This window comes from Strix uralensis, chromosome 6 (genome assembly GCF_047716275.1).
Source record: "Strix uralensis isolate ZFMK-TIS-50842 chromosome 6, bStrUra1, whole genome shotgun sequence".
NCBI classification, from domain to species: domain Eukaryota; kingdom Metazoa; phylum Chordata; class Aves; order Strigiformes; family Strigidae; genus Strix; species Strix uralensis.
In genome coordinates, this window is record NC_133977.1 from 45252639 (window position 1) to 45279778 (window position 27140).

At 48.5% G+C, this 27140-nt stretch overlaps 1 protein-coding gene across 4 annotated transcripts in view; it reads right to left on the reverse strand.

Annotated features, from left to right (window-relative positions):
• The window catches only part of ACVR1C (activin A receptor type 1C), a 41914-nt gene that overhangs the window by 5907 nt on the left and 8867 nt on the right, over window positions 1–27140 (reverse strand). For 3 of the 4 annotated variants that reach the window (XM_074873896.1, XM_074873895.1, XM_074873893.1), the window contains 8 exons: window positions 15891–16121; window positions 7268–7312; window positions 4469–4714; window positions 2119–2349; window positions 1744–1911; window positions 1080–1236; window positions 537–661; window positions 153–283 (listed from right to left, as the gene is read on the reverse strand). In XM_074873896.1, coding sequence (XP_074729997.1) covers window positions 153–283; window positions 537–661; window positions 1080–1236; window positions 1744–1911; window positions 2119–2349; window positions 4469–4714; window positions 7268–7312; window positions 15891–16044 — 1257 coding nt within the window. In that variant the 5' untranslated portion in view covers window positions 16045–16121. The remainder of the gene's footprint in view (window positions 1–152; window positions 284–536; window positions 662–1079; window positions 1237–1743; window positions 1912–2118; window positions 2350–4468; window positions 4715–7267; window positions 7313–15890; window positions 16122–27140) is intronic. The other variant, XM_074873894.1, reaches the window with a different exon arrangement.

A 27140-nucleotide genomic window follows, 5' to 3' on the forward strand; every position in this document is an offset into this window, starting at 1 on the left:
CGACAGTTTTCTCTGTATTGATCTGGGAGCTGAAAAAGAGCCAAACATCTGACACACGTTTAAATCCAGGAGAGGCTGGACATGGAGCTCCCTTTGAAAAATTCTGTATTAATTTAAATATGCTTTGTAATAAACTGGAAAACTGCTTTTACCTCACAGCTTTGCCACTGGTTTGGAATATTTGGTCTCAGCTTCTGCTCACAAACTACCCTTCTCATATCTTCTATCGAAGGATCAGAAGGCACAACATCATAGTAAGGCAACTGGTATTCCTCAGTGATTCCTAGGGAAGATTTATCACGTAGGTAACAAAATCCAAATCAGCTGCTCCAGAATCAAGTCTTAATTGTTTGTTTTTACAGGCAATAAGAGAGAACATTTGGGGCCACCTTGAACAACTGTTCCACAACAGACTTCTACCACCACATACCACCAAGATAATTGAGAGCACAGGGGTGGGGACACAGATCCTTTAATTAATTTTGTTTAAGATAAAGGCGGTCTGGATTGCAAAACAAAAAGGCCAGAAACCTCACCTCCAACGGAGCACCTTCGGGCTATCTCCCAGTACACAAGCCCAAGAGAGTAGATGTCTGCACGCTTGAAGGACTCGAAGATATTCATGTTCATCGCATCATCCAGTATCTCAGGAGCCATATACCTTCAAAGCACACAAAGGTCAGTTTGCCAGAGGGAGCTCATGCAAACAACTGTGGCTGCACTGCCGCGTGCCGGGGCCAGGTAACAGCCGCTGCTACTGGGAAAAGGGGGAAAGGGAAACTCCTTTTGACAGCGATTCTGAGCGAAAGCAAAAGGGCTGGCCTGGTGATGGGTTTAACGCTGCGGCCGCCAACACCCACACGCATCGCTCACGTGATCATCACCCACATGTGACCCCTCACGGCGCTGAGAGCGATGCCCTGACTTGGCCCAGGCCCAGGGGTGACGACACGCGACGCCCAGGCCGCAGAGCCGCTTGGGCTGGTTGCCAACGCTCAACAGACACCAAAAGCAGAGGGGGAGGTCACCGACAGAGGAAAGGGCTGAGGAAAGCTGCCCCTCAGCCCACCCTCACCCACCTCCTGGTGCCCACCCTGGGGTTCTGGGGAATGTCGATGCTGTTCAGCACCGAGTCATGCTTCACGGCCAGGCCCAGGTCTGCGATGGCGCAGCTTTCGTTTCTCTTCACGAGGATGTTCTTAGATTTCAGATCTCGGTGTGCGATTGCTGGTTTGCCTGTTCACAGAAAGCACCATCAATTTTGACAACAGTACAAATTTTAATACAAGGAGCAAGGACACAAAACCAGTTTTATTCAACTTTGTTACGATACCCTGTAAAAAAACATTGAAGCCTATTTTGCACCCAGCAAAGCTCTGCTAAAGGCCATCAAATCCAAAAAAATCCTTGAGGGCATTTTTGTTCCAGTATCTGTATTTCAGGAATAAAACACACAAAGAGAAACTGTAAGTTTGCCCTCCAAATTCATTTAGAGAATCCTTCGTTAGCGCTCCCACAGGCATCCACTTAAAGATGTGGAAGGGGGCGCAGACAGTGAACGTGGGAAGACAATATTCCTATTCTCTGTTGACACCGTACCACACACGCTTACGCCAATACTGTTTCTTGCGGTGTAACAGTTTGTACAACGCTTTGCTATACCGCGTCGCCCATAAACCTTTTTGCAAATACCACTGAAGCTTCTCAAAATACTCGAAGGACAAACAGGCGGGAAGCACTTGCCTTGCGTGCCGACGATCTCCATGTGGAGGTGAGCCAGGCCGCTGGCCACTGACAGTGCCAGCTTGACCATGCCCTCCACTGTCACCGTGCCCCTGTTCAGGTAGTCAAACAGGGACCCTTGCTCGTGGTACTCGGAGACAAGCCACAGCTGAGTCCATGTCCCATTATCTATGCAGAGGAAGCAAGATTATTCAGCTTTATTAAAAAAATTACCCTGGAAAAGCCTTCCCTGTTATGTGGCCAGCTCAGGCATGCAAACGAACACGTTTGCCAGCCACTCCACTGGGAAGGGGCTCGGGGTGGCTGTAAGGCTGGGAGCGGTGTTTCAAACACCAAGACAGACACCCGGGACTTGGCACAGGACTCACAGCGTACCCTTGTTATCGGCAGCAATAAAGCCCAGGATGTTTTCATGTCTCAGCATAACCGTCTGATAAATTTCTGCCTCCCGAAACCAGGACCGTTCATCTCTGGAGGAGAAGATTTTCACAGCTACATCTTCCCCGCACCATTTTCCACGCCAGACTTCGCCAAATCGGCCTTTTCCTACAATTTCCTGTAGGACGATAGTCCTGGCTATTGTTCTTTGTACAAGCAGAGGTAAACCTAGTTTAAAAAGAAGAGATGGGTGTTTGTGAAATAGTTCAGCAGCGATCTTTAAATCCCCAAGTTGGACATTTCCCAGTGAGCTGTACTCACAACTTTGCTTTCAAAGGGTACCAAGGGAAAATCCTCTCCCAGCCAAAACCTCCTAAAATCCTGCTTTTTCATGTAATGTGCCAGCTGAGCATACGTCATGCCTGTCACTAGGTACAGGAGGCAATCTCAGATCTGAAGCAAGTCGGGTGCAAGCCCTCCCTGCCACCAGCTCTGCTGGACCGAAGTGCGTGGCAGTGACAGCCCAGCACCTGCTGCTCTGCCACGGGGTACTGGGGAACCCCCTCACACTGGGGACGAGCCCCACGCCCTCCTTCAGGAGCCATGACCCAGTCTGGGTCACAACAAGAATTACACACCCTTCGGGTAAGGGGGCAGGGGACAGAAACAGAAAAGGTCTGAAAAACTGGTGTGTATGCCACAGCCTGTCTGGAAAATAAGCCCAGCTTTGCTAATCTGTTGACAAAGGAGAAAAGACTGGCTGTGACCAATGTGTAAAAAGCCAGGACAGACTGCCATGACTGCACTGGACCTCAGCCCTGCCAGCCCCCACAGCGAGCATCGCCTGCCACCTCCCTGGTAGCCCTCAGGGCTTCCAACCCAACCCTACACGGGTATATTTTCCAGCAAAGCCAGGAGACCCATATGACACCTTTCTTTCCCCAAACTCTACCTCCCTAATCCCAAATAAATTTAAAAAACATAAAAAACCCCAAGTAAAAAAGCAGGCCCAAACTACTTCATTTGGCTTTGTATGAACTACAGTTTATACAATTAGTTGATCTGTTCTGGCTGAAATTTTCAGAGCGAAAAATAAATTATCATAGCAGTTTCATTTTGTTTTGCTGGCCATAAACCCCTGCCTCATTTGATTTGATACTGTATTTGTTTGGGACTTAACAAAGAATTATATATTTTTTTTTAAATCAAGACAGCCTTGCTTTTAACAGAGCAAAATAATCGGTGGGAAAATCTGTAGTTTGAAGGCCAGCTTACTCAAATTTATTCAAATTTTCCCTCTGGTTTCCTGGACAGAGCTCTCACACGGGCTTGTCCTGGCTGCCTGTGGTCAAGTGCTGGGTTGCCTCTGAGCAGAGAGGAGCAAACTCAGTTTGGCCAAAATCAGAACAAATCACACCAGTGCACACAGGGCTCCTGTGCCTCCAGGATGGGCCAGTACAGATGAAGCTGTGATGAGCTCAGGGATGTCTGTGAACAGCTGAAACTTCAGGGTAGATAAAGCCAAAGCCTACCCATTATATCCGTGGAAAAGCATTAGGGAAGTACAATAAATTAATCCTGAAAGGTATATAGTTCATGGAAAATAAATTAAGCTAAGCACCATTTATAAATTTTTCACTTAAAAATAAAAGTAAGCATGATTTACATGTTTTTCAAGTAAAAAATTCTAGTTACAGAAAACTGGGCTGTACACACCAGACATGCCACCAGCCTGATGAGCTGGAATTTTTGAATTCCCACCTCATTTTTGCATTTCTTTGATTTAACAAGATCTCAGTAGCAATGGAGGCATCACAGTAGATAGAATATCAGAAATGGGAAAAATATTAAGAAGGTTGGCGTTCTGCACAAAACAAGAATTGGGAGTAACGTTATTTTGGCACCGCTATAGAAATTTCAGGAGCAGCATCCTGACTCATTCAGTTAAATTTAGTACCTTTTACCATCAGCTGTGCCAGCAATGTTTTGTTTAACACCTGAAACTGCCTTCTGAATTAATTTTTAAGTTCTTCCATTCAAAGATTCAAACTTTTGCAATTTGACAGAAAAAGAGCAAACAAAGCCCTGTTGCCACTGTAAGGTGTGGCCAAGCGTATCGGCACAAAACTTCCCTTGATAAAAATCTTGTCACCGGCATAAGAGCCTCTGAGACAAGACCCCCAGCTGCACCCTCTGCCTGGCAGGTGACGTTCTTCATCGCCCTCCAAGCAAGGTGGCACATTTGCCTTTGGTTTAAAGCATCACGAAAATTTGCTCCGAAAGTTGGCAGCAATGCCACGCCAGCCACACCGCAGCGAGGGGGGCGGGCAGGGCGGCCCCCACCTACCAGAGCCGGAGCCGGAGGTCGTCATGTCGTAGATGAGATCCTTCAGCGTCTTGCCGGAGCTCACCAGGGTGCACTCGGCAAGGGGCTCCTCCACGTTGGGCTGCTTGGCCCTGCGGCGGGCGCCACGCCGAGCCGGGCAGGCGCAGGCCGCCAGCACCGCTGCCAGCGAGAGGGCACAGACCGGCACCGCCACCGTCACCGCCAGCACCACGGGCCCCGCGCTGGCTCGGCCAGGAGGCTCCGACGCTTTCGGAAGACACAAGGGAGAGCAGGGGGAAGGGAAAAAGACGGTAAGTGAAGGGCTGTGGAGCGACGACGTATTAAGATTTCGTGGTTTCCCACAGTGAGGCAGACCACGTTCCCCTGAGTTCCAGGGTCTTTACGCCCCAGCGGCTCTTTTGCAGGCAGCCTGGGCTCAGGTCAGCGCTGTGATCACCACCCAACACCACCACCTCCAACAGATCGCCCCAGAGCAGTCCCCAAGGAAAGACCAGCAGAGCCACTCGGCAGCACATGGCTGGCGGCAGCACAGCCGGAGGTGAGGTGTTGTTCAGATCACCACCGCACCCATCCCCAGGAACAGCCCCAGGAAAGCCCCTCAGACATGCCGACCCCTCCCTACAGGGCACCATCCTGTTGTAATTCCTCTTATCTGTTACTAACCCCCCTCAGGCTTCCCGCAGCACAACGTGTCCTGGCCACCAGCTCCTCCAGCTGGTCCCACCCCACCTCCCAGTGCCATTCAAGACAGCAAACACCTGAAGAATGTTTCCTTGCAACTGTAATTCCAAAAATGCAGCAGGGACTCTACAGAAGACACCGGTTTAATCTGTTTGCGTTGGCAAAATGCCGCTTGCCTGCAGTCAGCCGATCCCCCACCACCCCACTGCAGAAGACCGAGGGGGGACCAGCAAGTTCACTGCAGGACCCCAACCGAGACACAGCCCCGAGCACAGGCTACGTCAGCCCTGTTTGTGTATTTCTCAGCACGCTGTCCCTGCTGAAAACAAATCCTTGGAAAAAACTATTTCCTAACACTTAATGCCTATGGGAATACCAAGCTCTAGTAAACGAGGCATTGAAAGGATTTCTAAGACAGAACACTTTGGGAACCTGTGCTCACGAAGCTGTATTTCACAAGAGTCAAGAAACGGGACCGTCCTAGATCATTTTCCATTTTAAAACTATAGGGGTAAAAAACACATCAAGAAGCTATAGGAATCCATTACCACGGTATTTACTTGCACATGCACACACACACAACCCCCTTAATGCCCCCAAAATTGTAAATGAGCTTAAAACAAAACCAACCAATCAACCAACACCCTCCCCCCCCCAAATTGAAACAAAACGGAAACACAACCCATAAAACCCCCTCAACACTCAGAATCACAAGTACCAAACACTAGATCTAAAGGCTACAGAAGATTTAAGGATCATGAACTCCACACTGTGCAAAGTCACCCCTTAGCTGTTCTAGAAAACAAAAAGCCCCTCTCTCCCTTTGGGCAAACGCTCAGCAATGTGTACGCTGAAATGTGAATTTTGAGAGGAACTGCAGCAGCCTGCCTGCCCTCAGCGCGGGCTGTGACTTTCCTCCAGCCAATATTACAACAGAAGCTCTTCTTCAAAGGACCCTCTCAAGCCGTGCAGCCCATCACTCAGAAGTGCCAGGAGCAGTTAGCTGTGCAAAATCAACTCATTCCTTTTTCTTCTCTTCCTTATATTTTAGCACTATGCACTTTAACCAAGTGAAAAAAGAAAATAAACAAAATGTTAACAACCGAGAGCCCTGTGTCTATTCACAGCACACAGTTCAAACCTTTCTGAAAACACAGTTTTTGTGTCTTGCCCACGGGCTTTTCCTTTAATAGACTTTGCCAGGACATCAAGGGGTCATCTGGCAGATTTGTAAGAGGATTTGCAAGCAGGATTCCTCCTTGCAACTGCTGCCTGTTAACCGATACACAGTGATTTCCTAAGCTGTTTTTAATTACGTTTCCACAGGGCAGAGGTTTCCCCTGGAGCAGGCACGCGGCGAGCATGCACCCTCTGTGCCCTACGGAGCTGCTCCTGCCGCAGGGGACCAGGGTGCTGGCACCATGTGTCGGGGTGAGGAGTTGTCCCTCCCCACACCCAGGTGGTGTTCAAAACGCAGCGCTTCAGCGCGTCACCCAAACCCATGTCCTCAACCGCAGACCTGAGCGGATTCGTTACCTGTCACGGGGGCTGTTAGAGACAAACACACACAATATAAAACATCAGCTCTTCCCACCGACCGCTGAAAAGCAACATAACGTGAAACAAAGAAGATACAAAACTTTATTGTTCTTAGGCCAGCGCAAACAGTAGCAACAGGAAAATAACCAGGAAGCTTTGGACAGCAGCAGCCGAGGCCGTGGGCAGAGAGGCTCGGGTGGGCACCTGCGCGGGCTGGCGCAGGACCTCAGCGCCCCGAGCCACAGCAGCAACCAGGATTCCTGCTGGGAACAACCTGCTCCCAGCAGTGGAGGGTGGCAGGCGCCTGCCTGCTCCTGCCGAGTGTCATCAGGCCGGCGGAGAGCGGCTGCAGTCCCGGCGGGACACCCCTCACCTCCAGCTCTGCCGCTCGCCCGTGCCAATCCTGGCCAGTTCCACCTCACCGGCACACAGATGGTCATGGGTGTCCTCTATCCCTCTCCCAGTCCTTCCACCTCCTTCCTCCTCGTCCCTCTTTTTCCGCAGCTCCCTCCATTCTAGAGCACCACTTCCAGAAGCAAACTTCTTAAAAATCTCCGCTTCTGTTCTCTTTTTATTTACCTTCAAGACTGTTTCCTTGCAGTCCGGATGTTACAGGTGGCAAACCTGTCCAGGCAAAAAAGAGCAACAGTTATTGTTGGCTTTCTTTTTATCTTAAAATTATATACATAGCTACGCATGTGTGCATATCTATATATCTATACCTATCTATAAAAACTTTCCAGGATCTCCTGAAACAGGGAAGCAGCTCCAGCAGTACTTCAAATGGGAGAAAAGCCAAGTTTGCTAAGGGCACAATATGTTACTTCGCTCAGCTTTAAGCTGTTCCTGCACCAGTTGCTGCAGTGACACCTCTCCCTGCACGGGCCGTGACTTCAGACTGGCAGCCAACGGAGTAACTGGGTGACCACAACAAGCCCAAAGGGTTGAGGCGTGGGGCAAGGCAAGTGGAGAAGTGTGCACTTCCACAAGCACTCTTTGCGTTGCAGGATACACTCCTGACTCGCGAGGAACCTAAAAGTAAATACCCATTTTTGAAGGGGTTTTAATATTAAAGCCATATTACTCTACTGGCTATGTCTGCACCACCTTGTCATACATTCTGCAAATCCAGCTTCAGTTCCTAAATTTGCCAATGGAATTAAGTGAGACAATGATGTGCTCAAGGTTTCTGGGATGTGACAATTTGTAATTTGTACACTGTAAACCACTGAAACAGGTTTTATAGCAGAATTTTAAGGGACTCATAAAAAATGCTCAGTATATCTTTAAAAAAAAGCAACAAAACCATTCTTACCAGAAAAAATGTCTGCAGTTTTAACAGAAAAGTGATCTGATACACTTTTACTGAAAACTTATATAAGCACCATTTCTATTGTCAATGAACTGCAGAGCAGGCTTTGTGAGAGAACTGCAATAGCGCTTAACTTTTAGAGCTCTTTCCCTCCCACATGGCATTCTGGGAGCCAGGCAAGCAGCAGGTCTAGCAGGGACAGGGTGAGCACAGCAAGCTCGTGTTGGCACTCTAGGACAAAGAGCAGGAGAAAGCTTGGCTGGAGGAGGAGGACGGAGGAGGGAGCACAGAGCCAGACGCTCACGGCCATTCCGGGGATGCAGAGCGGGACGGCAGAGCAAAGCAGAAGCAAAATTCAAAGACTCTCCCACTCAGGAGGGTGACACCAGCAGCAGGAACACAAACAGATGCCAGCTTTATGACTCGTTCAGAACAAAATCAAGTTCAGGGATGCTTACAGGTCTCTGAGATGCTGCTAAGTTGAGAGAGCTCAAGTGCAGAAGGCAAGTTAGCAATGAGACTGGAGGCTGAGGCGTCCGGGCCAGTTTACACAGGGTCTCCACCGAGTTCCTGGCGAATGAAGAGATCCGGAGTGTCTAGAGAAGTTTCTTGGAATGAATCAACAGAAACCTCCTTTGTCATCCTTTAGTCTACTGGCTGTACCAAAGACAAAGTGTGGATCAAGGCTGGTGGCAACTACTCAAACCCTCTCCAGTTCTTCACAGAGCACAGGCGGGAGGTTTGAGAAGGGCCAGCGCTGTGGTTCCTGCTGTACAGTTGGCTGTGGGCCGTCTTCAGCCCCGACCCCCTGCAGCACGGTGTCGTGCAGCCATGCCCACCACCGGGCTTGCACACCACGACCCCCAGGGAGCCCTAGGGCTTCCTGCAGCCCAAACCACACGCAGGAAAAGGGACAAACAGTGCAAGTGCCAAATACACAACACACAAGGTACAAACAGTAATTAACGGCGACATCACCAGATAAGTGTGGCAATGTTTACAGCAGTTGTGCAATGTTAAAACTCTTCGGGAAACAAGAAAATCCCTCATGACTACCTAAAACCATCAAATCAACACCATTAATCATAACATTTTGCAATCTGATTTCAAATGGACTATTCAATGACTTACTAATCAAGAGTAGAAGCTGAAGACGTGTTGCCACGTATGAAACAAAAATAACACATCTGGCAATATTCAGCAATTTCACAATATGGCATAGTTATATTCCAAGTTGTGTAAACAAAATAGTACTTTTAGGCAGAAAAAAGGAAGGATTTTTTTTCCCCTCCAATGGAAAAGACATTCTCACACACAACATTTCCCTTTCTTTTGACATATAATGGGCACCATAAGACTTCTAAAAGCCCTGTTTAAGTTCCTAAGCTAATCAGAGGGAAAAAATGATGTACTCTTTCCAATGTAGCAAGAAAATATATTGCATCTAATGCAGAGCTCTAGTCAGACACACAGAATAATTTTTAAACAATTCCAACAATACACAATTTGGACTAGAGTCTAAAATCAAGTTCCTCCAGCTTCCACCATAACTACAGACTAACCCTCTCCAAACATTCAGAAATCAGCTAGGAAAGGTCTGCTTAAGGATCCAGAAGTCCAAGTAAACCCATCAGGGATACAGCCACGAGATAAACACATTATCTGAACTGCTGTTTCCTGCCGTGTCTTTGCAGGGCTGTATTCTTACCAGTCCCTCCAGAGAACACGAATCTGGGACAGCCAAGATGGACAAAAGTATGTGAAGTATTTGTGGAATGAGACATCCACAGAACAGCTATGACAGGCTGGAGCTCTGCCCACCAGGGTTTTGCTGAAGAGAACCTCTGGAGATCCGTCCAAGGGGGAGATGATCCCAGGAACTGCACCAGCAGGGCAGCACTCAGCTGCACCGACACAGAGAGGAAAGGGGTTTGGTGCATCTCATGCAGCTATTTCCATCTCTGAGCAGCTCTGCACCACCACAGCCCCTGCCAACAGCCGCCTTCTGGGCTACGGACAGCCAACCTCCCAACAGCCGGAAAAAGGACGCCGTAATTCAGAGGCTGATGTGTTTGGGTCAGCTGTTACTGGACTGAAGCACTTCTCACACTGGCCTACACTGGTCCCAGCATCAACCACATCTCCTCCATAGCCCCTGGACAGGACACCCCTGACCAGGCTCAGCCCACCCCTGGCAGGCCAGAAGGCATGAGATCCAGAGGGAGGTTGGTCACAGCAGCTCTTCCTCCCCACTTCTGAGTCCTGACCTCCATCCGCGGCTGTCTGTGCCACAGTGGACAAGCTCATTTTCTTCATCAAAAAACCCCAAACAGGAAACAGCCAGCTAAATCAAGCTTCTGTTGTTATTTTGCAGCAGAGTAGTAACACAAACTGTTAATGTTGGCTGCTGAACTCTCGCAGTGGCTTTCAGAAACCATCAGTTATGAGGAAACAAAGTGGCCACACAGAAGAGAGAAACAAATATATAAAAATATTTCCCCTCCTCTTCTTTTTTTGCTCCATTCTCCCTGTCCATAGTCCCATCACTAACATTTTAGGAGAGTTAGAAGAATTGTGTTTTTCCTCTTCAGTCATTGTCCAGACCCTCCTTCTAACTCTACTCTTGGACCAAGTTTGTGCTGGGAAAACAAAGTGAGACCTTGTTCATCCTGTTCAATAACAGACAAGGAACGTCAAAAATAAAGGAGAGGGAAAGCCAGAGCTTTGCCCTGAACCACACCCTGCATGTCTCTGCCCTTCAGGATGCGGGGAAGCTCTCAAGGTCCAGAAATGATTGAGGAGATTTCCCTTACAATTTATATTCAAGCACTGGGTTTTATTCAGACAGTTATTGGTTGAAGGCTGATTTTTCTCATTTTCTGCACCAATACACACCTTACAAAACTTTTGGTACAGGACTACTTTAATACTAACACATCCATGTATATCATTCTCCTAGAAGAGCTTTAGTGCCTTTAGGCATTTTCAAACAGGTAAATGAAGAGTAATTATTTGTTCATGCAAAACCTATGGATGATATTAAAAAAACCTAACAAAATACAAGACTCTTGCCCAACAACTAGTCTAATCAGTACGATTTGTCTCTCTTGGCACTATGAATATACTCAAGGGATTTTTGTCTTAGGAATTCTATTATATTTCCCTTTCTTTCATCCCAGTGTATGCCACTATAGGTGATATGAGGGCTATTTGTGCCTTTGTACAGTTTGGGCAATAGGAATAAAGAGAGCTGGCAAATTACTTATTATACAGTTTTTTAATCCCACTATTAGCTTAATCTTGCTGCATAAAGCCTCCGTTCTCCTCTGACTCATTTTCCATTGTGCAAATACAGAACAGAAATCATACGCTTTTTCTCTCAAGTTCTAGAGATGCTGCTGTGCCAGGTCACCCAAAACAGAGCAGAGAGGAGACTGCTCCTGCTGTGTGCTGCCTTTTGCTGGAGTGACAGATGTACTTTTGAAGGAAAAGCCCTAAAAGCAGGGAATTCTTTGCTGTGCTGAAGTTCCCCCCAACTCACAGACACGTGGCTGCACACACTGAACACACCCCCATGGTCTTTCTTAGAGAAGCTGACATTTTCTTTCTCCAGCCTCCGCAAGCAGCCTGGTCAGAAAGCCCAGAATCCTGGGAGAAATTTGCAAACCCACCTGCACCCACCTAGCCTTCATTTTCAGCACCTGTAAAGACAGAGACTTAATTTGCAGCATCACTAATTCCAAATCACAAGGTTAGAATGAGCAGCAGCCTGAACTCGTCTGTGCACACCCACAGACACACAAAGACACCAGAGCTCAGGGAAGTCCCATTAACTACATCTGGTAACGAGCATAAAGCGCCTGAGCCTTCGGGCTCTGGTTCAACAGCTGCTGAGTCACTGCCTCCACCTAAGCAGGGAATTGAAGCCAACATCAACTTTGCTGCTTTGGAGAAGGGATGGGAAACAACTTCCCCAGCCAGGTCTTGTCTTCCTGGGGCCAAAGACCACCCTCCACCATGACCAAATGTAAGAAGCTCCAGTAGCCTACTCCAGGGCTGCAGGTAAAGGTCTGGCATCTATCACCAGGCTTGTGAGTGGGGTAAATCCCGCTCACAAGTGGGGTGGGGGCAGAGATCACAAGCACCATCTCCCAGATCTGAAATACGGCCTGAAAAATCCTCTGAGACATGAGTCTACAACTGGAAGAAGTCTTCTTGCTCTTATTAGCAACTCCTCAAAAACAGCCTGCTACACGCTGAGGTGCACAGAGGCAATTTCTCATACAGAGACTCACAGAAAGGGCCATTGAGGAAGCAGCATGCAGGTTGCTTTCTGCAGCAGGTTGTTTTCTGCAGCCCGGTTATGACATCCCACTGACAGGGGAAGGTCACCTCAAGTCACCTGCTGGGGCAGAAAGTATCCCAGTTAAAATACTAGAAACCTGGAAATGAATTCAGGGTGGCACAGAAAAATCCTAATTACTGCAAACCAATCCTGCACTTCGAAATGTAGCACCTGTTAATGAAAAATACGGGAATGAAATCTCTGCCAACAAGAAGTAATATATAAAAAGTAGATATCCAGGTTGAATCTGTGCTTCAAGATGTGTATTTTCAGACATTGTAAAAAAACCCAAACAAACCAACTCCACCTCCTTTCACACAAGGCAGAGTTGCTCTGCTGCTGAGGCAGGCAATGCCATCTACAGTTTCACTACAGAAATTCATGCACAGGCGATCAAAACAAACAAATTGTTTTCTGCCCTCAGAGATCCTCGTGCTGCAAGTCATTTGATCATTTTGCAGCCACTCCTGATACAGGTACAACGTGGTAATTAACGCCGAGCTGGGGCTCGTGTCCCCAGCTGGATGCCGCTGCGGGACCCGGGAGGGAAGGGCCAGCCAGAGCTCCCGCCTCACCCGGCAGGGACGTGCGCCATGCTGGACCTTCCCAGGGCTTCTCCTCCTCCCCAAGAGCCACTCCTGCCCAAAGGCAAGCTTCGCTCTACTTCTAAACCAGAATCTGCATAGTGGAGATAGATATAATATAGACAACATCATACACATATGTACCAAGCGTCAAGCTACATGTATTATCACTCTTTTGAGAGAGGGTGGTGGGAGGTGGGCTGGCTTAAATAAGTACCTTGACAAAGCAGGTGTATTTTAGAGAGCAGCAAGGCTGTGTGTTAAGTTAGGCACTAATAAACAGACCTGGTGGCTTTGCCACCCACCACAGCCGGCAAGGGACAACCAAGCAGCACGAGACAAGCCCCAGAACGGCACACTGTGACATGCCGGAGGACGAGGTAACATTAGACACGAACCTCTGGGCCAAGGAACTCCCCTCCCCCCGGGGCCTTGCACCAGCACAGCCTGAGCACAGCAAGTCCCAGCTCTGTGAACCCTGACCTAGCCCATACTCAGTGGTGGAAACAAAAAGACCATGTCAGTAAGATAAGAGACTAATTACTAAACCTAGAACCGCTTCCACGCTTTGTCAGACCCGCTGACACCACTTGCTGTGGTCCCTCTACTTTAAATTTCTTGCCCTCAGTCAGAAACAAACCCAAGATCCATATTTGGATTTCCGAGTGCATGTAAGACCAGAAGTGAAAGAATGCAAGCTGAGCAAGGAGTTGCCTAAAAACTCATTTTGGAAATAGAAATTCTCTCAGCAGAGGAACACAGCTACAACGGCAGTGGCATGCAAAGGGTTCTTCCCAGCCCGCGGGGCACGGGGGCTGTGGGGGGACCCCGGACAGCCCTGGCTTGTGCAGCCCAGCTCCCTCACCTGCGTACGCAGCAACGCCCCCAAGAAAGTTTATTTTTACTGTGGCCCAAATGAAGCTTTCCTACAACGGGAATTATGTGAAGAAGGACTGTCAGAAAAGACCAGCAAACAAATAACACTGGCACTGTTAAATTTTCAACTAACATGAATTCCCCCAAATGTTTAGAGCAAAGGGCTCAGGCTAAAAATTAAGTAATTTTCTCTGGTACTGAAATATGAAACCAGAGGTTTTGCAACTACCAGGTCAAGCACTAGGACGACAGACGTGCCTCTGCCACTCCTCTATAAATAGCAGTTTTCTCCCAAGACTCCAGCATCTCAACTTGAAAAAAAAAAAGCATGGTATTTTATTTCTACATTTCTAGCGCATGACCACTATTAGTATCTCCCTTCTGTTGTCAACCAAAAGAAAAATACTGAAATAATCCTTATTCCTGCCCAATGCAACAGGCCAGGTCAGGTCCCGGGGCACAGACCTCTCAGCTGTGCAGCTTCTCCCCCGGCGGGCTCCTCCTCATCTTCCAAATGAGGGGCCAGTGGGGACAGACCTTCCCCCAGCAGCACCCAGCACCTGCCTCTGCAACGGGAGATGACGGTCCCCAAGGCCACCGCAGGAACTCCCCCATGGCCTCCCTCCTGTCTCTTACATCGTACAGCAGTGCTTTCATAACGGCCTTTTAAATTCTGTTAAGTACTATACAACAGTGGCTTAAACGCAATTTATAATTGTAAATTATGTATTAATTTGCATCTTTCTTACCTGTAACATCTCTCACTGGTACAAGTACATGAAAAGGTATCATCTGGTAAAACTGTATATTTTGCAGCTTTTTGAAAAAAGCCCAGTCTTGGAAAGAAGAGTCAAATAATTAAACCTAAAAATAGTATAAATATTTATTTTCAAAAAGCACTGAATCAACTTCATTACAGAGTTTTGAGTCTGGCAGACTCAATACTGTGCCAACTGTGTAATACACAGAGCTCCTGGAAGTGCAAATCTTTTTCCTCCCTCTAATTGGGACCAGGAATCTTACACATTCTCATCCCTGCTGGGCAAGAATCAATGACACCGATCTAACACTGAAGAAAAGCCACCTTATGAGCTGCTAAAATGAACTGCAGAACCCCAAAGCTCAAGACAAAAAGACTGCTGAAACGGCATCAGCCAAAGATGTCTCCCCCCTAGGACTTGGTGGCCGTTACCCTCTCACCCCCAGCAGACAACCCCACGTGCCATACGACCCACGTTGGCAGAGAGGACACACCTGACCACAACGGAGCCGCCGCAAAGCCCCGGATCCTCACGTACCGGCGCGCCGACATACGCTGCGGTAACCGCTCACCAATCCGGACCCCAAAGACACAGTGCTGGGCAACAGAGTGGCCAAGGACAAGGAGGAGAGCGGCTCCTCGAGCTCCAGGGGACTGCCCCACCACGGGTCAGACCTCAGCACCAGCCCAGACACTTGCCCCATATACATTTCACCATCAGCACCTACAACTAACCACCTTCTTTCCAAACCTCTCCAGTCTGAGTTCTCACCCAAGCCATCTAAAACAGGTCTTCTAAACTGTGTGCAGGGAGGTCTGAGGCTGCAAAACTTCAGCCAGTGGAAGGTCTTCATTATTTCCTTGCGCTGCACCAGTTAACAGCTCTCAGCTCCTCACAACTCCTGATTCACAGCTGCTATACGTTGCTGACCCAAGCCCCACGGAAAGTCCCCAGTACATCAGGTATCATCTTCCTAACATCTAGGCTAATGCCAATTCAAACTACAAACCCCCTTAAGATATTCCAGCCCATAAGATCTGTGAGGTTACGAGTCTTGTTTCCTTCAGATGCCTCCTTTCATCTTCACAGTTAATGCCTCATGGGGTATCAAAGGCAGCATCTGGAGCATCTTTAGGTGATGCAAGAAATTCACTCTTCCCCAAAGTTGCAGTTCAGATTTTCCTGTCTGAAACGAGTTGGGAAAAAAATAGCTACTGTTTTACAGACAGCCTTTAAAACCCCCATCAGCTGTCTCTCACGGTCGCATCCTCTCAGGATATCACACACACGTTTGAGAAGCAGCTTGCACTTGGACGGCACTTACCAACGGGCAGGCGGAGGGTGATGTTGTTGCAGAAGTCAGTGTAGCAGCACTCGGTCTTTGTGATGTTCTTGGAACTGTGGCAGAAGACCTGGGCGTTCAGCTCTGGGAGGGAGACGCAGGACTTGACCACCTCCTCCCGCCCATTGGTCAGCATGACCGAGGCCCAGCAGGCTCCCTCTGTCTGGCAGGTGAAGTTGGTCTGCTCGCACAGCTGGCACACACACTTGAGACCTGCAAAAGAGGTTTCCAGCTCTCGTGAGAAGACCCCGGGAAGACAGAACCCCACGGCACCCGTGCCAGCTTGTCTTGCCAGTTGGCCAAGGCTAGCCGGTTCACCAGGAGCACCCCACCGGAGCTCCCGGGTGGGTCCTGTCACCTGTTCTGGGGAACAGTGCCTGGGCCACAGGGGGAGGCTGCTCTGGGAGGTCCCCAACACCCACGGGTGACCCGTTCTTAAACCAGGTGACCCTTGGTCACAGGAAAGCGTATAGCATCTATCTTGTGTGGTGGATAAGACTGACCACCCCAAAAAGAAGTTTCAGTGAGAGCTGCCTTTTGCCTTGGTGGGGAGACGGAGGTTCAAGACTTCAAGTTTACCTTCTCAGCTCCCCCGGACCCAAGATATCACCGCTCAGGACAAACACAGGCGCACGTGCTCAATTTTGAGGTGTCTGTTTAGGCACAGCTACGTTCATCACATACTGAATTTTAAAGAATACCAGCAGCCGCTGTCTGGTGGCTGCGCTGACTTCCCTGAACACGGTCACCCCTCGCCTGTGCCAGCCAGCCCAGCAACATGCACGCCTGGCCAGAGCCGCCAGGGCCAGAGCAGCGAGTCTCGGGAGCCGCCGGGATGCAAGGCCCGGGCACGCACCACCCGGCACCCTACCGACAGGCACGGGCCGGGACTAAGGACCCTTCCTCCCCTCGTGTTCCGAGATGATGCACCTTTTTCAGGGACACAAACAGCTGCCCAATTTCTTTTGGCAGGGAAGTCTGCTGAATTCTAAACTTGGCATGTTTTGCCAAATCAAATAGAAACACATTTAATAACTACTACATTTTTCAGGCTTTATTGACTTTTAGAAGATGAGGGGGAAACCGAAGCCACATCATCTCAGTGAAACACCAGATGTCAACAACAGATTTTTTTTTTTCCCCTTGTTTTCTTCACCTGCTTCATAACAAACAATTTCTGCTTGCTTCATGCCAAGTTTAGGAGCCCATATCAGCAGTGATAATCAAATCACCAAGATGTCTTGACCCTGGGCTGAAAGCAATTTCTACGGGAAACCCTTCCTTAAGTGCACTTTATATGACTATTTTGTTTCTGTAAAAAGAACAAAACCAAAACACCTCATTTTAGAGTACAGAGACTTGATCTCTTCAACTTTTGACTTGAACAGTTCTCACCCCACCACAGGGTCCCCAAGTGCATTCTGTGTACCTTCCTAGTCAGTTATAACTCTGCAAGATTGAACCCTGCTCTACTAATGGAAGCCAGGGTTATTAAAAAAAAAGTAATTTTATCCATAAATCCATTCTGTTTCTTTGGGAATTGGGCAGGGGGAGACTGTTTCTTAAAGGTAACAGACATCCAAGAAGTAAAATCATGAGGAGACTAAGATGGCCACCAGGAAGAGAAAAGCCTTCCTCTGATCACTGGCTACCCCCCGACAAGCCAGCAGACACCTGCTGGCTACGTTTCTCACTCTGACGCCTTTCCCTGATCAAAGCGGGACCTAGACCAGCCTCTACCATCACCCCAGGCTGGCAACCAGCCAGAGGTTTGTTGACGCGAGAGCACCCTGGCTCTTGGCGTAATTCCCTGTGTCCCCTGGCCGAGGAGGACGGCGCGACGCCCGACGGCTGCGGCAGCGCTCGCCTCGTGGCGGGAGCAGCAGGGACTCGTCTCAAACAGAGTCCCTGGAGGAGCGGAGAAGTCCTGACAGACGTCAGTGCAAATCCGATTTCTGTTTCTGTGACTCTATTTGTTTTCTTTACAACAATCTTCATCCTGTGCTACCCTTCTGAAATAACAGCTTGTAGTGTTTATCCGCAGCTCAGGCCCGCAACAAACTTCCTTGGCACCATATGTTCGTGTTTATCCTGGATGCAGGGTACGCTAGGAACCATATCACTGTCTGCTGCTCCGGCTTTCTCTCGGCACAGGGAGCGAGCACAATCAATCACCCAGCCATGGAACAGGTGAATTTCTTCCTTAAAGATATTACCGTAGCCCCAGAAGAGATGCCAGGAGCAAGACTCATCAGATCCAAACAAATAAAGAGATCTAGCAGAAGAAAAACAGACACATCACCAATACTGCAAAATAAAAGCATTACTTGAGGAAGTGAACATAAAACTGTCGCAAGCGTCTTCAGTGTTTCAAACACATCATTATGCTGTTTTTCTCCCCGTTCTCATGGCCTAAAAATAAAATGGGAAACGGTCTTTACGACGTCATCCACAGTGGATAACTGGCAGTTTTATCTATATTCTGGTATTTTGCAGATGGCTCGAGAGAGGAGCTGATCAAAACTGTCACTGCAAGTCCTGAGCAGCTCCAAGGATATTCCTCTGAGCACCGTGAACGCAGGGTGAGGAAAGGATGGCGAAGGGGCTCTGTAACCTCACCCTGACCAAGCTGAGACAGCCACTTATTTCCAGAATGAAAGGGGCCCTGCTCCACCTCGAGCCCATCCGTAGCCGGAGTTGGCTGGAAGTCACACTGGCAGGCAGGTCTGACGGTTGGCTGGCTTGGCAAGCGGGACCACTGCTTGAAGATCGGTATTCTCTACTGTTGTATTCAGAGAGTGTTTTACTCTGCTGGATGTCCTTTTTTCTTTTGACATCACTGATAGAAAGACTCTAACTCCATTCTTCCATTTAGTTCTGAGTGTTTTGCTCAAAACTGACTTGTCCAATCTACTGCCCACAGCCCAAAGTTCACAGACCTGTGGAAATCAGCCCTGCTCCCCACAGAGTTGTTTCTGTGAGAAGCCATTACACAAAGAACAACAAAAAGAAATAAGACTTTTGGTCAAAATTCTCAATAACACCCAACCACATTATTATTGCTTCTGAAGGTCAACGCATTCAGCCACCTGATGACAAGGTGGGAGGAGCAGGGACAGGAGCACATTGAACTCAACACTTGCAGAGAACTTCCATGCCACTGGAGAGTAGAAAGTTCTGGAGACCAAGAGAGCTCGAGAAGCATTCCCTCTTCTCCTTCGGAAATACCAGGCTCACAGAAGTCACGTGAGACCGGCACAGAAACTGCTGATGGGAACACTATGTTCACTTTGGAAGAGACGGAGAAGCACATGAAGAGAAACTTGCCCACACCCAAAAACATTACATCCTAAACCCCATTTTAATGTATGTTTGTCCTACCACACTTAGCTGTTGCCTTTTTTAGTCCTTCCTTTTAAAAAAAGCTGAGAGCCACTGCCCTAGCAGGCACAGAGCCTTCAGCCTGTGCTCCTCAACCCAGCTCCTACTCTGGTCCTGACTCTCACCCCGCCCCAGCTCCCGTCCCCCCATCGTTGGGCAGCTCTGGACTCCCACTGCCACCTAATCCCAGGAGCTCTCCCCAGCAGTCCCCTCCGCTGCATCCTCCAGTCACCTTGGCTCCTCCCAAGGTGGCCCACACTCACCACTAGCACCCCGCCAGCTCCCAGAGCCTCACTGACGGATCCTCCCCATCTCTTCCTTCGCCCCGTGAATCCTCCCAACACCCTGCACTAGTCTGCGTCTGAGATCAGCTACTCCAGCCAAGTCTTCCTAAACCGAGACTCTCCGGGCTGGAACAAGGTTGGGCTGTTGGGCGATGCGTGGCGAAGTCAAACAGACAACACCAGGAGGGCTGGGAGGAACACACCGGTCAGAGAGAATGAAGACTTCACATGCCTCTGCTGCTAACGGGATTCAAAGGGGTCCTACTGAGAGGTGAAGTGAAATCTGTGCTCCCTCCCCCTTCACATTTCAGATTTTCCTAGCATCATGTCTTCTGTCATTGCTCGCTCAAGGTTAAATTCTGCCCTGATGCAGGAAAAAAAGAGACAGGAAAACAGTGTGGCTGGATCTATTCAAAGACAAGATCAGAGTCTGAGCTGCGGGCAAGCCAAGACTCCCTCTTCCAAGAAGATTTACACAGACCATTTTTAAATATAATTCTACAAAAACAGAAGTCTGAGGTTCCCCAGATACCTGCCAGTGCTACTGGCTAATTTCTCATGTAGAAACTTCTCCAGCTCTGTTCCCGGGGACAGTCCCTGCAATATTACCGGCGATGCCCTGTCACAGGAGGAGTTGGGACTTCCACCACCGTGGAAACCAGAGAAGTGGAATAAGGTGATGATGAAGGAGTTGAAGAGAAAAGGATCAAAGAGGCAGGAGGAAAATGTGCTCCCCAAGTTTCAAAATAAGGCACTCTAATCCAGTAACAAACACGACTCCTTTATTTACTCAAGCACAACATTTCCCTTAAAATGTTGCATCCTCTGGTTGAGAAATTAGGAGAAAGTGAACAACTGAAATAGGCCACGGCCTCAGAGAGCTATGTGAGGCATCCAAACTTGGTTACCAATGGTTACAGTTCTCTGAGCATGTAATTCTCCAAGAGTCATTAACAAATTTATCCTGAATCTCCCCAAAGCACCACACCCCGCAGAGGCTGCACCCCAGAGGATGAGGCAGCCGATGTCCTGCTGTGACACAGCCCAAGGCAGGGCCGGGGGCAGAGCAGGAGAGGACAGGCCGTGGCTTCCTTCACTAGGGACGGCGGTTCCAAAGACACATGGCATGACAGGGGCGTGCAGTTCCTCTCAGCTTCCAGAGAGGAGCGTGGCACTCGTCAAGAGCCAGGCAAATAACATGAGAAACGAATGGCCAACCAAGGCGACCGGGAAATTGAGTCACAAATTCTCAGATGCACAAGGAAAGCAACTTTTAGATACAGAGACCATGAGGAGCAGGTGTTCCCTGGTTTTAGCATTTTTAAGACATAAGTAGTTTTCAAGGATTCTTTTTCTGCTGTTTGCAGAATAGGAGCTGAGACTATATACCAATTTCTTGGATGAGACCCACTATGAATCAAGGACAGGATGACTTGCTCTTCGGAGCAGAAAATAACCTGCACGACTTCATAAAAGCAATGGTTTTTTTCCTTCTAGTTCAATGCAACTGTAAGAAAATGCACTGTGCAGGCAAACACACTGTGCAATTAACTTGTGTAGCAATAAGAACTGAACCAGCATCCAATTCACAACAAATCAACACAAAGATACACAACAGAAGATTTTTTTGTTTGTGTGTTTCCACCCATTTTTCCTCAAGTGTCAGCTTCAAATACATGAGTCACTAGATAACTAGGGAACAAGAATGATACTACATGTGAACAAGATGGAAGAATAGGAGTTTAGACACCAGCTTAATGAAAGCAGCTAACAATTAAAACAAGTAGACATAGCGCTACCTCAAAAGTTAAATGGAAAGAATTGAGCATGTAATTGGCATAAACTGACTAATACTGTGAGACTAAAAGAAAAACGATGGGGAAAAAAAGCCCAGGCCTGCTATCTCTTATGAACCAGACGTGGTTCTACATTTCACCACAGGCTTTTTACTCTACAGATTAACAAGGCACTAATCTTCCATTAAATCATAATCCAGCGCTACCCACAATAGTTAGCCGTTTCTCCTTGTGACTATAGGGCAGTAGTAGAGCATTTCAAAATTAAATTGGAAAGCAAATATTTAAGTGGCCTTTAATCGTGATGGGAAGCGGGGCTGAACATCCAGAACATTTCCACCCTCGATCATTCTGTACTGTGCTTTTCTAGACAGACTAACACTCCCAAATTAAGGGATCTGGGCTCCCCACACTGCCTGTGTCCCCACCTCGGGCACAGACCCCGGCGCGAGGACACGCCGCAGCACTGCCGGGTGCACCCTGGGCCTGAGCGACCAGCCAACCCGCCCACCCGCTCTCGGGAGGCTGCCAGGCGGAAAACCTTCATGTCTGTGAGAAGGGCTCAGGGGAGGCCCCCGAAACTACAGACCGGCTGTTCCCCATTGTCCAACCGCTGCTCACGATGGAGCTGGACCAAGGACCAGAGCAGGCACTGGCAAAGGTGCCACCGGGCCAGCACGGGTCTGGCACAGGCCCTGGTTCTCTGGCGAGTCCCACCACCGCTGGAACCGGCCACAGCAAAGACGCTTCACTGCCGTGAGGCCAGAGCTCAGCCCACTTATCTGGCAGCGGCTGAGGGAGAAGGTGGGGGGGAGCCATCAGCTTCCCCAGCAAGAGGCTGTTACCCGCAGAGTCACACAGGAACACGCGCTGTGTCCTCCAGGGACCTGGGAGGGAAAGGGGAATTGACATCAAAGCAGTAAGGTTTGCCGAGGATAGAAAGAGTAGAACTGAGTTCAGAGCATTGCAAAGAAATCTATGTTGCCATGCTGAGGGATCAAGTAGAGTAAAATCATCCAGGAGAAAAAACAACTCCAGCTGTGTAGGTGCAGTAACCAGCCCGGCATCAGCTAACAGCACCGGGAACAGCGGCTGCGCCTTCCTGGGGGGCTCTGGAGAGCAGCAGCTCGGCTCACAGAGGGAGGCACAACCAGGAGAAACCAGGAGAAGAACCAAGGCCCCGCTCTGCCGCTTGGGACTGGCTCCCGTCACCCACTGCAGAAGGGCACAGAGGAGTAGAGAGAGTGACGGGACAGATGGTGAGGGGGAGCCTTTACAAAACCTCCACATCTCCCCAAAACTGCCCTTGACACAAAAGAGCCCACTTTCTTAATTCATGGAAGGGATAGTGTGGGGCTGTGAAATTTATTCTCTTTTAACACATTTCTTCAGAAGAGGAAACCAGAATGTGAGCAATGACAGCTCTTAAAAAAAAAAATTAATTTTTGGACTACTATGAAAAAGACAGAGAAGTTCCCTCTCTGGAGAGAGCTCTGGAAAAAATATAGTAAGATTAATAATAGATTAAAAGCTCACGCTATAGACATACTGCAAAAAAGGACTGATACCAAACAGGCAAAAACTAGAAAGCTGTAGAGAAGTAATTATTCCAGAACTGAAGAAAATGTCTTAGAACAAGAGACACAAAATAGTTCCTACGCTTTCATTTCTTAAAAATATGTATGGGAAGTGATTTTATTAACCTGTACAACAAGTATCTTAATTTTGGATAATGGGTACTGAAAATCCCTGTTCTAGAAGAGCTCAGCAACTGTGACAACAAAGCAGTAGACAGAAGCTAAGGCCAGGCATTTAAATTAACATTAACTGATCAGGGAAAGGGCAAAAAAAGCCAGTGAAATTATTTTTGTTGGAATAAGCTGTCAAAAGATATTTGCTAATTTCTCATTAGCTTTGAGTAGGCGAGGCACCCTTTGAGAAGTTCCACTCTGTGAGAGGTGAGCTGTGCGGCAAAACACCACGCGCACGGGAACTGTGTGAAATACGGCACATACACAAAGCTGAGGGAGAATCTGCTGGTCTCAGCCTACGAGGACCCTCTGTTGACAGAGGATCCAGCGTAGGGCCGAGGGTACAAACTCCATGGGGAGGCAGCTGCGATAACGCTGTGCTGACAGCATTTACTGACTGTAAGTCTCACATGAAAAAGAATCCCCAGCACTGAAAGCTGAATAGAGTCAACAGCTGAAAGCAGGCTGGCACAGTATTTAACGTCCAGGAAACCACACCGTCTTTTCCATGGCCACACAGCTCCCCTCCAGTTTAACACAGCCTTTTTCACAAAAAGTAGGTACTGATGAAGAATGAAATTTAACTTTGAAGATGAACGTTTGAATGGTTTAGAATTACTGTATTAAGAAGAGCAAAGTATTTCAAAACAACACTTGGCAACCAAAAATATCCCCTTTTACTTAACTGTCACTGGTTTTGCCCCATTGTATGTCAGACTAAAAACACGTACTGCTGGAGAAGCGAGGGGGACATGAGTGCCACAGACGCTGCTCTGATTACCTAGAATCAGCTTCCTGGTAAACATGGAATCAATAAAACATTGACTTTTTGATGTACTTAATTTTGGTGGTGGCAAAAATAAAGATGAACAAAAAAAGTGAACAATAAAATGCCAACTGCATTCTGGCAGCTGGACAAGACAGTCGTTGTAGGCCCCTTCCAACTGAACTACTCTCTTCTGTAAGAAAAACTTAACTTGCAAAGACCATTTATTCTGGAAAAAAGCATTCCCAAGGCTCCACCCAGCAGCGAAACGCAGCTGGCTCTGCCTGAAGGCTGGCACGGGTGGCAGCACAGCCAGGGTCGCAGCCCTCGCTGTAGCGCCAAGGCAATGGAAGGCTTCTCCCACCTTGGGGGACAGCGAGGCTCAGCACCCTGAAAGAGCTCAGGACAGGACAGGACGGGAGCTAACGCAACAAAAGCTGCCAGCCTCCACCAGAGCGACGGGCACGTGCCCAGATTCCTCTACACGTGTCCAAAATTGCAGGGGGGGGGTATCGCCCCCCTCGACAGGTATTCACAGCATCTCAATTTAGGCATCCAACTTGGGCTTCAATTAGGACTTTGTCCTCTGTGTGATAGCTAGAGACAATCCAGGATAATTCAGAGCTAACAGCACTTGAGGTAGAGAAGAAATTGCATTTTTGAACTGGGATGGAGTTATTAGCTAAGTATCTCTTCCTTATTATCTGCTCACTGCTCAACACTTTCATGTCACGGTTCCCTTAATTACCAGGTTATCAGAACCTTCACAACTAGGCAGAAGCTGAATTTTTAGCCTACAAAAATAAGCATGGAAAAAAGCCCTGAGCCTCTCCCTCCCAGCACCTGGTACAGAGAAAAATATGGTAACAGACTACAGCTCTGAGGGGCTTCAGCACCATGTCCGGGACCCCTTTTTCTAGGGATTTTTGCTGACAACTCTGACATCCCAAAGCCATAACCCAGAACTCGAGACAGACTTTGGCTGATGCTCCAACCCAAATGTGGCTGAAACAACAGGCACGTCTAAGAGCTCAGTCCTGTCCTGAGAGAGGGGCGGCCGGCACGCGGGGAGCAACCGTACCGTGCTCGGTCCCACAGTGCTCTTCAGAAGTGACGAAATATCCCAGCTGGATTAAAGCCCAGAATAATCATTTGCAAGCACCTGGTAAGGATCTAGAGCCTACTCCAAAAAAGCAGAGTTAAATTACACAGATAGTCTTTTATCTGTGTGAATGATGGGCAGACACCCTGGTAGCTCATGGAGTTGGGCCATTAAGTGCTTATAGTTCTCATCCACGTTGTTTCATTAAAGCTTTTTTTTTTTGTTATTACAGCTTTTTACTAAAAGCTAAGAAAACAGAGCTTCAGTGACCCACAGAAAGGATAGCATCATACTGATGATTTGTTACATCGCAGTGAATTAAATTGTTTAGTGAAGTACAACTGCTTTGCTACTGCGGTACTTCTTTCCACGAACGTACTATTTCTGGTGCTTGACAACATGTAGGCTTTTCAGTACTACCAGTTAATAAGGACTAAGCAAACAAAATTATTAAGCTGGAACAAAGCTGTTTTTTGCAGAATGTGGCTCTCCAGCCCTGCCAGCACGTGCTGACGCAGATGTGCAGGGGCTGGTTCCCAGCTCCGTGTGCGGGCAGCAGCCATCGGCGTGCCCGGCCCATACCTCACACTTTTATTCCAAGTTACATTCTATAGGAGTAAACGGAGTGCACCAAAAATTCAGGCTCAGGGTTCACGGGGCATTTTCAGTGACTGTTTATAACTAAATACAGGGTATTGTACAGCATGGAAAAGACAAGATGACAGAGTTGTTTGAACACAGCACCGCTCATGCATCAAGAGTCCAATTTTATGCTATTTTCATGTATTTATCCTTTTTCAATAGCAACCTACCAAGCCCCTCCCTTCCTGGCAGAGCTGACCGTAAGCAGCGTGCGCTCGCCCCCGCCCTCGGCCGTGCTGCCGCCCAGACCCACGCGTGTCGCTGCACAGCCGCCCGTCCCGCCGCGCGTACACCCACCTCTGCCACGCCTCAGGGGCCGCTTATGGCTGCCAGCATTTGTTTTTTGGAGGATTAACGTGCATTTAAGCAGGAAACAATCTCCCACAAACTTGGAATATGTCTAAAGGCCCTCTTAAGAAATACCAAACGAGACAACGTGGTGCTGAGCACTGCAAGAGGCTTATGTGCCACCACCACGGAGTAACACGTTTCCTTACAGCAATCGCACCCTCAACTCCTGTTTATTTGGAAACGCTACAGCACACCGAGCACTCTCTGCTTCCCTGAAATGACGCTGTGAGCATGTGGAAGGGTATGCAAAGCCTTTAATAGAACACAGATGGAGGTGATGTAGAATAAAGGTGGCAGGAGCCAGGAGGGGCAAGCAATCCTGAGAAGCCAACACGAGGTAAGCAGACTGGAAACAGCAGGACCAGTCACCACATCAGTAGCAAAATACTCTTCCCCTTACTGCTGTAAATATTTCTGAATACTGGGGCACAGTGGAAGCTCCTCAGGAGACTTGCCTTGCCCAGCACAGCATCTCCAAACTTGCATGACAGAGAACAGGGGGTAAGAAGTTTACCTGAGCATGCTTCGTCATGCCCCGTGGTCAGAGCGGTTTGTGGTAGGGTATGAGCAGACGTAGAGTACATCAATCAGATGCACAGCTGAACACCTGACACACAACAGCAACCACTGCTTGAGAGCTGAAGACCCTTTCAAGGGACATGTAACTCCCCTTGGTGCCCCCTCCAAAGAGCTAGAGGGGTGAAGAGGCTCTCTGCCTGTCCCACACCACACACCCTACACCTGATCCAGGCTCAGAAAACACAACTAACAGGGTCAGAAACACGGGGGACAGCACCACTGCAACTTCAGAGAGCAGAGCGACGCAAGGTTGTTTTATATAAACAACAATCAAAGCCAGTGAGATCCGTTAGTGCACCCAATGGTCCCCAAAGGGGAGCGGTAACAGCACTGGTGATGCTTCAGTTCAGGTTGGTACCAGGGAAGAGGGGCGGTGGCAGGGGCTGCCTGCTCCTGTGCGTCACGGCAAACTCAAAGAGTAAGAAACTAGACAAAGAGAAGAGCTCTGATTTTACGCCCCTCAAAGGTAACAAAGATTTACCAGAGGTACCACACTGCACAGAATTCCTTCAAACATCAACAGCCGAGCTTTGTTAGTCCTCCCTTCCCAAAAGGGGGATTGTGTGAGCACTTCGCTGGG